Here is a 16,934-nt window from a genome sequence, read left to right on the forward strand (position 1 = left end):
CCATAGAAAAGTTTACAGTACAAATAAAGACTGGACAGTGAAGAGGGGTGAATATTAGTCAGGGCCCATGACACTGAGTCCAGGGTCCCCTCTGGGCTGTGTTCTGTCTCCTTTCCTTTCTCCTCTGTACACCAATGACTGCACCTCCAGTGATCCATCAGTTAAACTGCTGAAGTCTGCTGATGACACCACCTGGACTGACCTGACAGACACGGATATGATACCATATCAGAGGAAGGTGGATGGACTGGCCAGCTGAAGCACCCTCAACAATTTTAACTTGAATTCCTTGAAAACGGTAGTAGAAATAATTGTGAATTTTTGGATACACTTTTCACCTCTAGTTTTAAAATGATGCCACTGTCAACAGGGTGGAATTATTTAAATTTCTTGGCACAACTATCACTCACAGTCTGAAGTGGGATGATAATTGCTCTTATCAGAATGCTCAGCAATGTATGTTTCTTCATTTTCCACTTAAAAAGTTTTATCTGTGTCAATCTGTGCTGGTACAACTTTATCAAGCGCTAACTGAAAACATCCTTACATTCTCCATAATAGTATGGTATGACAATGCATCTGCTCAGTTGAAACATAAACTGCAGTATGTTATTTGGACAGTAGAAAAGATTATAGGCATGAAACTGAACTCCATTAAATTCCTGTATACATCACAGGTCAGGAAATGTGGCTGAAATATAATCAAAGACTACACTCGCCCAGGCAACCATCTCTTTCAGTTATTGCCGTCATGGAAATGTTACTGGTCACTGAAGGCAAGAACTACTATACATATGAATGGGTTCTTTCCTACTGAAGCCACTCTGGTTAAAAACAGTTTCTGTTTCATCTCTGTCTTTTACTGATTTCTAAGCTCCTTCAACCGATCTCAATTATGTTTTTATTTTCTGCTTATAAGGATTTACTTGATATATTACTATGCGGGAGTGCAATTCTACTTTACTATATTGTTTTATATATTGTGCTTTGTGCAATATACTTTTCATTACTACTGTGATGGCGTCATGTATTGTATATTGCACTGTTAATTGTATTTTTGTTATGTATATTTGTTCCAAAATTAAATGCAATCCAGCATATTAAATGCATTGCATTGCAATGCATATGCATGTGGTTCATTTCATTTTGGCATGGCTTTACCATGTCATAATAAAAGACATGAACTAAATGATTGATTGCTTTACACTATGGCCTATGCAATTTTCAGTTTATACTGAAAGTCAGTTTCTAATGCAATACAAAAGCATATTGCATTGATTGCATGCCATAACTAAAAGCAAAGAAAACATACTGCGTTTTGTTTAGGGGCTGCTCCCCATGATTTAAAAATGCCAAAAATGAATGTAATCAAGTGACCAGTTACCATCAAATGGTGGGAGAAAGAGTGTCAACAGTTGGGATAAGAGGAGTTCAATCATGAGTAGTTTCAATCATGATCATGTTCATCCAATGCTGAAGATGGCAAACGGGGGTTTGATAAGGCAGGGAATCATTGAACAGGTGGAAGCTGGTGATGCAAATGACAATTCATTTCTCTTCTGTGTTGGCTAGTTGCTGGAAAGGTCTGGTGTTACAGAAGCAGCAGCAGGAGAAGAATTTCTAACTATTACAGTAACATCTTTACAGTGCATTCAACAGCTAATATCCCGAACTGCTACAGCATACAATTATGTACAAAGATCATGAACTGGAGTGTCTGTACTCCAATATTCTCCTAAATATGGTTAGTAAAACACATGCAGATGGGGATGAAAGTACATCTGAATTTTTCACTACTTTGACTATTGATAAACTTCTTGATTTATCGGTCAAGACTATCAGTAAAAGAATAGAAAATTATGATACAATGCAAGCATAACACATTATTTAGAAAGCATAAGAGTAAACTTTTTCATTGATATTTAAAACATACTTCTTATTACTTTGACTAATCACCCCACATGAACAAAATTTATGCTTGCCACCAGAACAAAGAAATGTTTAGAAGTGGAATGCCTTTAACACAACTTGCACCATTATTAGAATAAAATAAAGGATTATTTATTGTCACAAAGTACTTTTCCCAAATCACCTCTTCAAATACCAGTTGTAGAAGCATGGTGAATTCCACAATTACACACAAATCAAACAAGTCTTCATCCTTCTCTCCCTTCGCTGAGTGTTGCCCACTGCCTCCCAACTCTGACTCAGCAATGTGAGGCAGCGGTCTCCTTTTTAAATCAGACACGGGAATGCTTCCGGTGCTACGCAGCATCCTTGAGTTTTCCCTTCCAGGCCATAGAAAAAGTAGGGAGGTCCTCTGCTGACAGCACCCTATAACAATATCCAGGAACCCTGACAGGGCTGCACCTCCGGACTCCAAGTCCCAAGCATTCCTGTGGTGGTCCCTATTGTATGGGGAATGGAATGACTCCCGATCCTCTGCTTTTCTTAGTTTGTTCATTAAATCATACTAGCCAGGTACAAATTTATTCCCTCATCTCGCTGGCCAATTCACTTATGTCCTTCTACTGGCCTCCCGTCCGGGTAATGATATATTCAATATATATATATTTTCTTCAAGCATATGCAGAAGGAACTCAGAGTCTGGCTCAGGGCGGCGAAGGAGCAGTACAGGAGAAAGCTGGAGCAGAAGTTGAAGAATAACAACATGAAGGAAGTGTGGGATGGGATGAAGATCATCACTGGCTGCAGCTCGAAGCGGGGTGCCACCATCAAGAGAGACGTGAAGACAGCAAACCAAATGAACAACTTCTTTAACAGGTTTGACCACCCTAACCCACTCTCACCTCGGAGTACTACACCCTCCACCAATCCTTCTGCTGATACCAGCATAGGAGAGACATCCTCGCCCACAATTACAGCAGCGCAGGTGAGCAGAGAGCTGAGGAGACTTCGTGCCAGCAAGGCAGCGGGTCCAGATGGAGTATCGCCATGACTGTTGAAGGTCTGTGCGCTGGAGCTGGGGAGTCCTCTACAGCGCATCTTCAACCTGAGCCTGGAACAAGGGAGAGTCCCGAGGCTTTGGAAAACATCTTGTATCACCCTAGTCCCAAAGGTATCACGTCCTAGTGAGCTGAATGACTTCCAGCCTGTCGCTCTGACGTCACATGTGATGAAGACCATGGAGCGGCTGCTGCTTCACCACCTGAGGCCACAGGTATGCCACGCCCTCGACTCTTTGCAGTTCGCATACCAGGAGAAGGTGGGAGAGGAGGATGCCATTATCTATATGCTACACCGATCACTCTCCCACTTGGACAGAGGCAGTGGTGCTGTAAGAATTATGTTTGTAGACTTCTCTAGCGCCTTCAACACCATCCAACCTCTGCTCCTTAGGGACAAGCTGATAGAGATTGGAGTAGATTCATACCTAGTGGCATGGATCGTGGACTGTCTTACAAACAGACCTCAGTATGTGCGTCTCGGGAACTGCAGGTCTGACATTGTGGTCAGCAACACAGGAGAGCCACAGGGGACTGTATTTTCTCTGGTCCTGTTCAGCCTATATACATCGGACTTCCAATACAACTCGGAGTCCTGCCACGTGCAAAAGTTCGCTGACGACACTGCTATCGTGGGCTGCATCAGGAGTGGGCAGGAGGAGGAGTATAGGAACCTCTTCAAGGACTTTGTTAAATGGTGCGACTCAAACCACCTACACCTGAACACCAGCAAAACCAAGGAGCTGGTGGTGGATTTTAGGAGGCCAAGGCCCCTCCTGGACCCCGTGATTATCAGAGGTGACTATGTGCAGAGGGTACAGACCTATAAATACCTGGGAGTGCAGCTGAATGATAAATTGGACTGGACTGCCAATACTGATTCTCTGTGCAAGAGAGGACAGAGCCAGCTATATTTCCTTAGAAGACTGGCATCCTTCAACATCTGCAATAAGATGCTGCAGATGTTCTATCAGATGGTTGTGGCAAGCGCCCTCTTCTACACGGTGGTGTGCTGGGGAGGCAGCATTAAGAAGAAGGATGCCTCACGCCTGGACAAACTGGTGAGGAAAGCAGGCTCTATTGTAGGCATGGAGCTGGACAGTTTGACATCAGTGGCAGAGCGACGGGCGCTCAGCAGGCTCCTATCAATTATGGAGAATCCACTGCATCCACTAAACAGTGTCATCTCCAGACAGAGGAGCAGCTTCAGCGACAGACTGCTGTCACTGTCCTGCTCCACTGACAGACTGAGGAGATCGTTCCTCCCCTAAACTATGCGACTCTTCAATTCCACGCCTGGGGTAGGGTAAACGTTAACATTATTCAAAGTTATTGTCTGTTTTTACCTGCATTTTTATTAGTCTTTAATTTAATATTGTTTTTTGTATCAGTATGCTGCTGCTGCTGGAGTATGTGAATTTCCCCTTGGGATTAATAAAGTATCTATCTATCTATCTATCTATCTATCTATCTATCTATCTATCTATCTATCTATCTATCTATCTATCTATCTATCTTTTCTCCAATCCAGCCAGGATGCCCTATCTATTCTCCAATCCAGCCAGGATGCCCTATCTATTCTCCAATCCAGCCAGGATGCCCATTCTCCTCCTACACTACATACTTGGAAAAACATCAGTACCGTTCTCAATGAGTGTGGGACTCTGCCAAGCTGTGCTTTGTCTCCTATCCTGTTTGTGATTTTCATGGACAGGATATCAAGGCGCAGTTGGGGAGGGGAGGGCATCCAGTTCGGCAGTCTTAAAATTATATCACTGCTGGCTTAATTTGGCTCTGAACTCCAATATGCATTGGGATAGTTTGCAACAGATTGTGAAGTGGCAGGGATGAGGAGCAGCACCTCCAAATTTGAGGCCACAGTCCTCTGTAAGAAAGACATGGATTATCCTCTCTAAGTGGGAGGTATTTTACTGCCTCAATTGGAGGAGTTTAAATATCTATTTTGTTCATGATTGAGGGGAAAGGGACAATGAAATTGCCAACTGGATTGGGGAGGTGAGCACAGTTATGTGATTGTTATACTGATTCTTAATGGTGAAGGAGTTGATCTCTCGATTTACCAGTCGATCTACGTCCCTACACTCACCTATGGTCCGGAGCTTTGGGTAATGACTGAAAGGACAAGATTGCCAATACAAGCGGCACAAATGAGCTTTCACCACAGGGTGGCTGGACTATCCCTTAAAGACAGGATGAGAAGCTCAGACATCCAGGAGGGTCAAAGTAGAGCCGCTGACCCTTCGCATCTAGAGGAGCCAATTGCTGTGGTTCAGACATCTGATATGGATGCCTCCCAGATGCCTTCCTGTGGAGGTTTTACATGCACAACCAGCTAGGAGGAGACCCTAGGGAAAACCCAGGGCTCGTTAGGAAAATTATACTTCACAGATGACCTGGGAGCACTTTGGGTTCCCATAGCATCAATTGGCAACTGTGGCTGGGGAAAGGGACGTATGGGCCTCACAGCTGAGACTGTTGCTCCTGCAACCTGGTCGCAGATAAGCGGTGGAAAACGAATATCTATGAACATGGATTTATAATGCAATACTTTTTGTACTGTGTTTTAAATTGACATGAACATTGCATGCTCTAGTGAAAAAGAATCGATATTTTTTAATTCTGACATGACAAAACCTTGCCAAAATTAAACGCACCACGTGTATAAATATTATACTGCAATATAGTTAACACATTTGGATTGCATTTATTTTTGGCACCAATAATCTTCCATTATCTTATGTGTTTTATAGATAGATAGATACTTTATTAATCCCAAGGGGAAATTCACAATATATCTTCAATACTACTAGTTACTGATGCTGCTTTTTGTTTTAATGTTTGTAACACATCGTTTGTTAGAAGTTCACATTTAAAAAGCTGTCTGTTCTTGTTTCGTTTTTGACGTTTCATGTTTGCATAAAACGGGTTAATGCCTTTTCTGAGCAACTGTATGCCAAACTGCTAGGTCCGTTCACAAAATACCCTTGTGTTCCTGCCCCGCCACGGGCTGAACTGTAACTTCGGAGCAGAAATTACTTTGCCATGTATTTGCGCGTTAAGACCAGAGATAACATAAATGCAGCACTGAAACCTTGAAATTTGTTTCAAAATCACTAAAGTTCAGACCTACCATTTATAGGATACAAAATCAGCACATCATTTGTAGTATTTGGTTTTAATCTGAATGAAATTCTATGCAAACTACATGTACCTACAAATCAAAGCTTATCAAAGATTAACTTTTTTAATTTTATATATTTTGTCGTTTGTTAATTTATCTCCACTTTCTTTAATACGCTTAAAGAGTTTAGTGGAGTAGCAAAAAAAAAAATTGATTTATCAGCGCCTACATATATCATTGAACACAGGGCTTCCGTGTAGGTCATGTGGGATGGAATCGGCTAATCGCTCTCATTCTTAGAGTTCAAATGTCCAGCGGGCAAGAACTAACTCGTCGGTAGGGGTTACAGATATTGAGTTAGCGCCTATATCCATATATTCGATTGGGTTGTGAAAATCACTTTACGTATTCAAGGAAAAAAATAAATTTAAAAACATATATGTTTTTTTATTTTGTTAAAAATGATTAACAGAAACGCAGCATGCACGGTGGTGTCCGCTTTCACCCCCTTACTGCTTTTGGTAGCGCCTTCGCTTAACGTTGTTGACGAAGGCACTTCTTTGTTGTAGCCCTGCACAGGAATCAGGCGTGTGAGTGTTTATTTTGGGCATTTCTTTAAAGTCTGTAATTATTAATAATGAGTACAATATTATGCACACCGATGTTTGAATATGAATGTGACATTGGTAACGGAATGCCTTGGTTAACTGGCAGTGTTACTCTTCGCATTGAAAGAAGACTTGTGTTTCTTTCGGGCCTTCAAACCCGCCAACCTCCAGTCTGTAATCGGCGCTCTCGAGTCGCCTATGCTGAAAAAAGGAGCGACAGTACAAAATATTAAGAATGCATATGTTAGACTGTATGGTGGTTAAATAAACTATTGCGTGTGACGGTTACATTAAAATAAAGGAATTGGTTATGAGCACAAATTGGGTGATTTATAATGTTTAATTTGTTTTAAAGTAAATCGGCCCTAACGATGGAAGAAAAGCAGTACACATCACTGACGGTCCCGACGGACTATCTGCAGCACTGGTGAGTTGATAACATGCATGCCAGAAGTCACATTTTTCTGTTTTTGCTTCAGTTTACACCTTGATGGCAACCAGCCCCTCCCCATCCGCAAACTCAAAAATGAATATGTTTTCCCTGTGCTCTCGAAATAATAAAACGGGTTCAAAAGATATCTTGTTGTGTGTGATAAATTTAAGTTTGAAAGTCAAAGAAATATAATCGTGTTCAGCTTTAGTAATTTATGCGGCAGACACTGACGTGCAGCACTTCCGTAAAGTTTCCGTACCTCTGATCTTGAGAGAGACCATCGAGCAGTACATAAAACGTCAAAGTTTTAAATAGTGGAAATGACTGTGGTGTATTCATTAGATTAGATTAGATCTAATGTGTCACATACGTACACACAGGGTTATACCTGTACCTTACAATTAAATATTAAAAGGTGCGGATTAAAATGCCTGACAATATGACCACGGAGCTCATTCTCAGTCTTTCCGTTCTTGATTTGTGGTAACACAGGCGACTGCCAGATCTTAACAATTTAAACTGGCTATAGAAAGGGTTGAGAGGAGTCCTTCATTTTCCTGGCTACCTTGGTAATGCAGTTTTTTTTTATATTGATCCTGAAGAGGGGAGGCGCAAGTGTGCTCAGGTGCTCAGCTTAACGCACATCTTTCTGAAGTGCTGTGTGGTCCTTTTTTGAGCCATTTCCATACTGGGAAATACCACATGCACTTCAGAAGAGCTCATCCACCTGAAATTAATCATGTTCCGGCCCAGCCAGTACTTGGATGGAAGACCATCTAGGAAAAGCTTGAGTTGCTGGTGGAAGAGGTGTTGGTGAGGCCAGCAGAAGGTGCTTACCTTGTGGTGTAAATAGTCTGAATATAGATGCCAGTGCCCCAGTACAGTAAAAATCACGTTGTCCTTTGGATGAAATGTAAAACTGAGGTCCTAACTTTCTTTGGTCAAAAAAAAAATCCCTGGGCATCCTTTGTAATGAGTAGGGTGTATCCTGATGACCAGGCTAAACTGTCCAACACAGCCTAGTCATTCTGGCCCCGTAATCATCCCCTATCTCTAACTGGCTGTGTCTCTTAACCACTTCACTACCTAACAGTTACTGTACAGTAAGTGTACTGGTGCAAAAATGGCTGCCCTCGAATCATCCAGGTGGATACCTGTGGCTCCCCACTCACTGAGTAGTGAGGAAAGTGTTTATAAATTTAAACAATATTATTATTACTAAGCACTGATTCATTCTGCCAGTATGACTTAAGTCCTTCTACTATGCAACTGTTTAACAGACACTTTTTTGCACTTGAATTTCTTCAGTTGTCTGAGATGGTAAACTCTGCCTTGTCTTTCTCACCATAATGTCTGTTTGTGTGGACTACATTAATTCACTTCTGATGTTGATTCTATGTATTGAATTTTAATTATTTGAATAGGTTTTCATAAACAGTTGGGAAATAAGCTATTGTAATGTATAAATAGTATAAACCAAGAGTTTCCAAACTGGATCCTGCAGTAGTCCTATACATGTTCATGTTCAGTTCTTGTCTGTTCAAAGGACAATTCATGCTTGTCATGAAAGGACGGTCTTGTGGTAAAAATACTGGACTGCACACCACAAGACTGTAGGTTCAGGCTGTAGTGCTACCTCACTGTATTTCAATGAAGTGTTTACAAAACTGGCAAGTGCCCCAGTTATACAGTTATGTGTAACATTATTAATTGTAGCGCTCACAGAATAAAAACACAGACTGTTATATAATAAATATAAAAAAGAGAAAAGTAATCTTAACTGGGAATGCTCAAATATGTTTCTGGTATCACTTTTAGTGCTGCAGAACATTAGATAGATAGAAATGTGGCAATTTAAAATCCATTTACCCAATTTCTAGTAGGTACTATCAGTGACAAGCCAGGTCAGTTCTAATTTTAAATAAGAGTAGTAAATAGTAAATAAGTTCAGAAAAAAATATTAAGAAATAAGCGCTTCTCTAAAAATACTGCTGCTTGCAAATAACACAGAAGTAACATTACTTTTAAATGTAACTTAGTTGCGTTACCTCTTACTTACCAAAATCAGTAACTGTTACATAGTTACTTATTGTACAGAGTAATGTGTTGTAAACAGTGCATTTACTTTTACTTTCTTTGTATAAAAAACTGCATATTACATCGGGCAACATTTGTTATTAATTTCAGAGCTTGATGGAGATGTACAGCATATCGGTTTTGTTCCATTTTTTCGCCTTGGCGTATAAGTATTTCCCACTTTAAACTCATGGGGGACAACATCTAAACACCTCCATTCATACTGTCCAGTCTAATTGTCCAAATCACATCCTAATCAACACTCCCAAGAGGGAACCCCCTCACCCCCCGATGTACTATATGTATGTCGTTGAGAAATTTCGAAGGAAGATAAGCCTCTGTTCGACTGAGAAATTGTGTAAAATTTGAAATACATTGTGAGGAGGACCAAAGATCAATAAGCTGAGAAAAACAGAAATTACGAGCACTTCTTTGTTTCAGTTCAGGCACCGATTAAATCCTGAGCCAGAAATTAATCCTATGTTATATAAATATGTTTTGTCTTCTGTGTGGTGTGAAGTAAAAAACATACACATAGCACACTCTTATCTCTTTTGCTGTGTGATTGAGCTCTACAGTGGTTCATGCTGTCAACCATGTCTTGCCTTACACACAGTGCTGCTGTGATAATCACTTGTCTCTCTGTAATTCTAAACTGTGCCATTTAAATGTACCACTCGGCACATGCAGGATTAAATGTATACTTGTAACTTTTGTTGAGTTCTTTTCATTTGATTGCATGCTATGGACATGCTGTTTTTTGGCCATCGGGGGAGAGAGAGAATGGAATTATCTTCTATATAATGCAATGAAGCATACCTGTTTTTACATCAATAAAGTATTGCATTAGGTTACACATTACTTTAAAAAGTAATCTGACTACACAACATGAGTTAATGTATTACCCCAAAATTGTAAAACCAAAAGGTGCTTTTAAGATGCAATCAGGGGTGAGTTTTCTGAAAGTGACGAATATTAAAAGTAACTAAACAACTTTAAGAAGACCAAAAGTAATTTACAATATATTTTTCCCTAAATTTTCCAAAACACTTTTTAATCGGCCATATTATGACCGAGTATAAAATTGTACTTTAACCCAGAACATGAAGCCACATACAAAATAAAATAAACTGATTGATAAACAGTTGACAATACTTTTATTATATTTCAATGTATACATTTATAATTATTAATAGTATCAACAATGTTTACTTAACAATTTATCTATAAAATGTAATTTTAGAAATGTTGTTCAGTATTTCATTAAGAAAATGATACCATGTCGAGTATAAATCTTAATAGTCTAAAAGTTCACAGAACTGCCATGATGTAAAGGTAATGTGCTTTATCTGGTGACCATTGTCTGTTGGTGCTGTAAAAGGTAGATAGTTTAGTAGTTTAATGTTCCTTTAACACAGGGGTGCCCACACTGTTTTAGGCTTTTGAGCTACTTTTAAAATGACCAGGTCGAAATGATCTACCTACATTAAAAATGCTAGCGCTATATATATATATATATATATATATATATATATATATACTGAGTATATACGTAAAATATATGTTGTCATACCTTGCATAACTGAATAACCCTTATGGCACAATAACAATTCAATACATTTATGGTCACTGCAGTATTTGGAATTAATAATCTTCATGTGGGAAAAGGCTGACTCGCATAAATAAGTAGAGCCGAATAATGCAGTCAAGGAGGCAGCACATTTCTTCATGTTTGGCTACTTTTCCTGTGTGAGTAAGTTTCAAAATTGTCCATGAGCCCCATACTTCAGCTGAATGTCATCCTGTAGTGTCAAAATCTCATCCTCCACTGTAGAGGAGTTTTAGGTGAAACAGTGTTGCAATTTTTAATGCGGGTGAATCACCCTCAACATCTTCCCTAAATGGATAGCACTTAAATGTAGCGATTGGCTCAAGTAAAGCTGAGTCTTGAAACCGTCTGTCAAAGTCTGACAGACAATTTTCAATCTGCTCTGTGTAGCGTATGCTGTCAAGTTGTGCACATGCCTTCCATTGCGTCTCCAGCTCTGACGCGAGGTTTTGGATGTTCCCCAAATCAAGGCGCTGCAGCTTTGAGTACAGATGTTTGAAAGCATTAACTGAGCTAATCATATTGACCATGGTTTTCTCTTTTCCTTACAGCTGTAAATTAAGCTCATTCAACATGTTGGTCAGATCGGAAAAACAATGCCAAGTCTAGCGGCCATTGATTGTTATTAAGTTGCTTGTATTCTGCATGTTTAATGACAAGGATAAACTCCCTTTTCTCCGGCCAGGAATTTCTCCCTAGCCATCTGCCTCAATGAAGGCCTCTTTTATCATCTCTCCATCTTGGAAGGACTTCTTATGCTTAATGATTGAGTGACTCACCCAGAACGATGCTTCAGTGTGTCTGCCTTTGCTTTTGAATTCAGCTGAGTGAAAAATGGCAGCTGTCCGATTAACTGCGATTTTAGTTCCCTCACCTTTCTTTCTTAGATCACTTTTCGGAAGGAAGTCAGTTTCGTAGTTTTTATGAACAGTTCGAAAGTGCCTTTCCACAATTTCCTTCTTTGGAATAGCAATGATAGATTGACAGATCAGACAAATGCGCTTCGATTGTGACATTGTGTGAGAAAAAAATTCTCTTCCAATTCCAAATCCAGTCCATAACCAACAAATTCTTTTTTAAATCCCTTCTTTAGTCGATATAAATTGGAAGGCTAACTAGATCACTTAGATAGCCGGAGTTTTGCAGTAGCTTGCTCGTTTGATTGTGCGTGCGGGATGACCAGTGTGTTAGAAGAAAAGAGATCTCAGACTGGCCACCCTGTATGTCAATCAAGTGGCAAGTGCCATAGGGAGGATATATGATAGACTAATGTTTAAAAAAAAAAATTTTTTTGAATGCAACGCGATCTCTTTCTAGTAATTAGAAACAGAAGAGCTCCTCTGGATCAAGCAGGTACCAAAAGGGTAGTGAGGAAAATGGAGGGTCTGGGTTGAAGAATCAAGGCAGTCACCAACTGAGGCTGCTTGTTTATCCTGGTTGCAAGACCTGAGTAGAGTGAGCTATGGAGTTGGATAGTAGAAGATGCGTTGGGCTCAGGAAGGAAATTAGAAAGAACCCAATGACTGCATGGTTTTATTCTGGTTTTTATTCATGGATTTATATACCGATTGACTTAAATTCAATGAAAGAGTACCTGTTCAAATGGATCATTCATTATGTATTTAATGATTGGGCGGAGTGGTGGCTCTAAGGCTAGGGATATGCGCCAGCAATCAGAAGGTTTGAATTCCCATAAACACCAGAAGTGATTCTACTCAATTGGGTACCTGAGAAAGGCCGTTAACCTGTAATTGCTCCATCCTGGGTATGACATTAATCTGCATTGAGCCCTACAAGCTCCTCCAACTTACTGGGAAAACTTTGGGGTTAGTGGCAGGATTGACACTCCAGCCACAATAAAAAAAAAAAAACCTGACACTGTTCCAGTGTGGTGCTGAGGTGTCATGTACTGCACTTGGGTCCAAATCCAGGTGGTTCGGCATGTGGAGGGTGCAGCACTTTAGTCCTAACTCTTGATTGTGTGTGTGTCCTCATTTGCCCTCGTTCATCTAAGTTCATGACCCATGTGTTAATGCAGAATAAGTCAAAGAAGTGGACTGAATGAAAGTGCAGAATTTATTTGTAACTGGAGACAGCATTATATTTGTTGCAGTGTCTTTCAGATATAGATTTATTTAGTTTACTCATATTTTAGTTGTTATACTAATAAACATTATTTTGCTTTCAAAAAACTAATGAAAAATTATGAACTTAATGTTTTCAGGAATTAAGAATGCCATTTCAGGAGCTTATCTATTTGTGTATCCATAAAATTACATGCTTCCTTTAACATATGACTGGAGAAATTTTGTATTTTGAAATATTAATGAAAAGTTTTAAAGTTTTAAATTGTGGCCTTCTGTGATTCCAGAGCAAAATGAGGAGTTAGTTTTCATGTTGTTCACCAGCACCATTTCTCCTGTTTTAAACCTGTTAGGATTGTGCTTATGAACTTGTTAGACACATGATCAGTGGGTTTATCTTAGTCAAGTCTGACCAGAGCTGCATGTTCCTTTCAATTCAGTTTACTTTACTGTGTGCAAATGCAGAATGCTGAGAGATGATTTCAGGTAAAATTCAAGTACAGGCATTACTAATAAGTACATAAAGACACAAAGTCGATTGAATCTCACTAACATAAGTGGAGCACAGCACTGTCTTATTAGTAAATTGTTGAACTATGGCCAGTTCTTATCAGAGGAGAGAAAAATAGATACTCCTGTCAATAGCATACCTGGAGAAAATACATTTGTAGAGTGTCAAATTGTAACAGACAAAGGTAAAGACAGAGTCAGAAATCTGGAGATCTAACCCAACTGGACACCCACACCCTCTTGGGTATTCTACAATACAGTCAATACATGCTCGTCAAATTGGATGACATAATATTTCTATTTGTTGATTCCAGCACTTTTAGTATCTCTGGTGTCTTTTTCCATGTGCAAGACAACCACTTCACAGTAGAGCAGTAGTACCACATGGCTGAGTTTAACGTACCTGCTCATTTCCTGTCCTTGTGGTGTCATTTCACTGCTCTATGGGGAATGTGATTGGAATGTAGTTTCATAAAGATAGATGTATTGCTCTTAGTAACCTTCTCTCAGTTCTATTTTTTGGACTGGAAGTATATGGTGTTAGATTTCTCCTCTAAGTGCCTTTCTTGCCTTCAGTGATTCCCTTCGTTTTATGTCCCACATCCAAGCCACATTGGTGGATATTTGTAGGATTGCAGTTCAGTTTTGAGGCCACTGAATTTGCTCGCTTGTTACCTGCATTTTATCTGAAAGGCACTTGGACAAATAATGGTACAAATGTAACCTTTAATCCATGTGTACATTCTCAAAACAAATAGTGTAGTTCAAGAATGCAGGACACTGGAGCCTTTCCTGGCAGCATTTGAGATAAGGCAGCACCAAACCCATGGTCAAGGAACAGAAAATCACAGAGACAACTCATGCACAAAATCACACTTGCCTAATTGTCAAAAAGACATCCATCCATCCTCTTCTGCTTATCCGAGGTCGGGTTTGGGGCAGCAGCTTGAACAGAGATGCCCAGACTTCCCTCTCTCCGGCCACTTCTTCTAGCTCTTCCGGGAGACTCCCAAGGTGTTCCCAGGCCAGCCGGGAGACATAGTCCCTCTAGTGTGTCCTGTGTCTTCCCCGGGGCCTCCTCCCGGTTGGACGTGCCCGGAACACCTCACCAGGGAGGCGTCAGATGCCCGAGCCACCTCATCTGACTCCCATCGATGCGGAGTAGCAGCGGCTGTACTCTGAGCCCCTCCCGGATGACTGAGCTTCTCACCCTATCTTTAAGGGAGAGCCCAGACACCCTGCGGAGGAAACTCATTTCAGCCACTTGTATTCGCTGACTTTTGGTCACTACCCATAGCTCATGACCATAGGTGAGGGTAGGAACATAGATCGACTGGTAAATTGAGGCTCAGCTCCTTTTTCACCACGACAGACCGATGCAGAGCCCGTATCACTGCGGACGCTGCACCGATCCGCCTGTCGATCTCATGCTCCATTCTTCCCTCACTCGTGAACAAGACCCCGAGATACTTGGAATTCCTCCACTTTAGGCAGGATCTTGCTCCCAACCCTGAGAGGGCACTCCACCCTTTTCCGGCTGAGGACCATGGTCTCGGATTTGGAGGTGCTGATTCCCATCCCAGCCGCTTCACACTCAGCTGCGAACTGATCCAGAGAGAGCTGAAGGTCACGGGCTGATGAAGCAAACAGGACAACATCATCTGCAAAAAGCAGTGACCCAATCCTGAGTCCACCAAACCGGACCCCCTCAACACCCTGGCTGCGCCTAGAAATTCTGTCCATAAAAGTTATGAACAGAATCGGTGACAAAGGGCATCCCTGGTGGAGTCCAACTCTCACTGAAAACGGGTTCGACTTACTGCCGGCAATGCGGACGAAGCTCTGACACCGCTTGTACAGGAACCGAACAGCCCTTATCAGAGGGTCCGGTACCCCATACACCCGGAGCACCCCCCATAGGATTCCCCGAGGGACACGGTCGAACGACTTTTCCAAGTCCACAAAACACATGTAGACTGGTTGGGCGAACTCCCATGCACCCTCCAGGACTCTGTATAAGGGTGTAGAGCTGGTCCACTGTTCCGCGACCAGGACGAAAACCACACTGTTCCTCCTGAATCTGAGGTTCGACTATCTGACGGACCCTCCTCTCCAGAACCCCCGAATAGACTTTTCCAGTAAGGCTGAGGAGTGTGATCCCTCTGTAGTTGGAACACACCCTCCGGTCCCCCTTTTTAAAGAGGGGGACAACCACCCCGGTCTGCCAATCCAGAGGCACTGTCCTTGATATCCATGCGATGTTGCTGAGACGTGTCAACCAAGACAGCCCTACAACATCCAGAGCCTTGAGGAACCGTGCGTATCTCATCCACCCCCGGGGCCCTGCCACCAAGGAGTTTTTTGACCACCTCGGTGACCTCAGTCCCAGAGATGGGGGAGCCCACCTCCAAGTCCCCAGGCTCTGCTTCCTCATTGGAAGGCATGTTAGTGGGATTGAGGCGGTCTTCGAAGTACTCCCCCCACCGACCCACAACGTCCAGAGTCGAGGTCAGCACAGCACCATCCCCACCATATACAGTGTTGACACTGCACTGCTTCCCCCTCCTGAGACGCCGGACGGTGGACCAGAATCTCCTCGAAGGCATCCGAAAGTCGTTCTCCATGGCCTCCCCAAACTCCTCCCATGCCTGAGTTTTTGCCTCAGCAATCACTGAAGCCGAATTCCGCTTGGCCTGCCGGTACCTATTAGCTGCCTCCAGAGTCCCACAGGACAAAAGGGACCGGTAGGACTCCTTCTTCAGCTTGACAGCATCCCTCACCTCTGGTGTCCACCAACGGGTTCGGGGATTGCCGCCATGACAGGCACCGACCACCTTACGGCCACAGCTCCGGTCAGCCGCCTCAACAATAGAGGCACGGAACATGACCCATTCGGACTCGATGTCCCCCACCTCCCTCGGGACGTGGTCGAAGTTCTGCCTGAGGTGGGAGTTGAAGCTACTTCTGACAAGGGGCTCTGCCAGATGTTCCCAGCAAACCCTCACAACACGTTTGGGCCTACCAGGCCTGACCGGCATCCTCCCCCACCATCGAAGCCAACTCACCACCAGGTGAGGGATGAGACAAAGTGCGGTTCAAAAGACCTTCTATGATGAATAAAAAATTTGGACGGCGTTTTCACTCGCCGGGACGCAGGTCACTGGGACCCCCCTCTGGAACCAGGCCTGGAGGTGGGGCACGATGGCGAGCTCCTGGTGGCCGGGCTTGCACCCATGGGCCTCAGGCGGGCACAGCCCGAAGAGGCAACGTGGGTCCCCCTTCCCATGGGCTCACCACCTATGGGAGAGGCCAAGGAGGTCGGGTGCAGTGTGAGTTGGGTGGTGGCCGAAGGCAGGGACCTTGGCGGTCCGATCCTCGGCAACAGAAACTGGCTCTTGGGACGTGGAATGTCAAAAGGACATCCTTTTTTTATTTGTCATTTGTAAGGTTTTGAAAAACAGTATCTCTTTATACTGTTTCCAAGGCTTGACGGTCAGTCTTCAATC

The 16,934-nt window shown here is 42.3% G+C and overlaps 1 protein-coding gene across 1 annotated transcript in view; it reads left to right on the forward strand.

Moving 5' to 3' along the window:
* The first annotated feature begins 6,577 nt into the window (after window positions 1-6,577).
* Window positions 6,578-16,934, forward strand: part of LOC114663637 (G/T mismatch-specific thymine DNA glycosylase-like) — a 45,751-nt gene continuing 35,394 nt past the window's right edge. Inside the window, exons 1-2 of the mRNA XM_028817515.2 lie at window positions 6,578-6,698; window positions 7,072-7,143. Coding sequence (XP_028673348.1) covers window positions 7,088-7,143 — 56 coding nt within the window. The 5' untranslated portion in view covers window positions 6,578-6,698; window positions 7,072-7,087. The remainder of the gene's footprint in view (window positions 6,699-7,071; window positions 7,144-16,934) is intronic.

This window comes from Erpetoichthys calabaricus, chromosome 1 (assembly GCF_900747795.2).
Source record: "Erpetoichthys calabaricus chromosome 1, fErpCal1.3, whole genome shotgun sequence".
In the NCBI taxonomy this organism is placed as follows: Eukaryota; Metazoa; Chordata; class Cladistia; order Polypteriformes; family Polypteridae; genus Erpetoichthys; species Erpetoichthys calabaricus.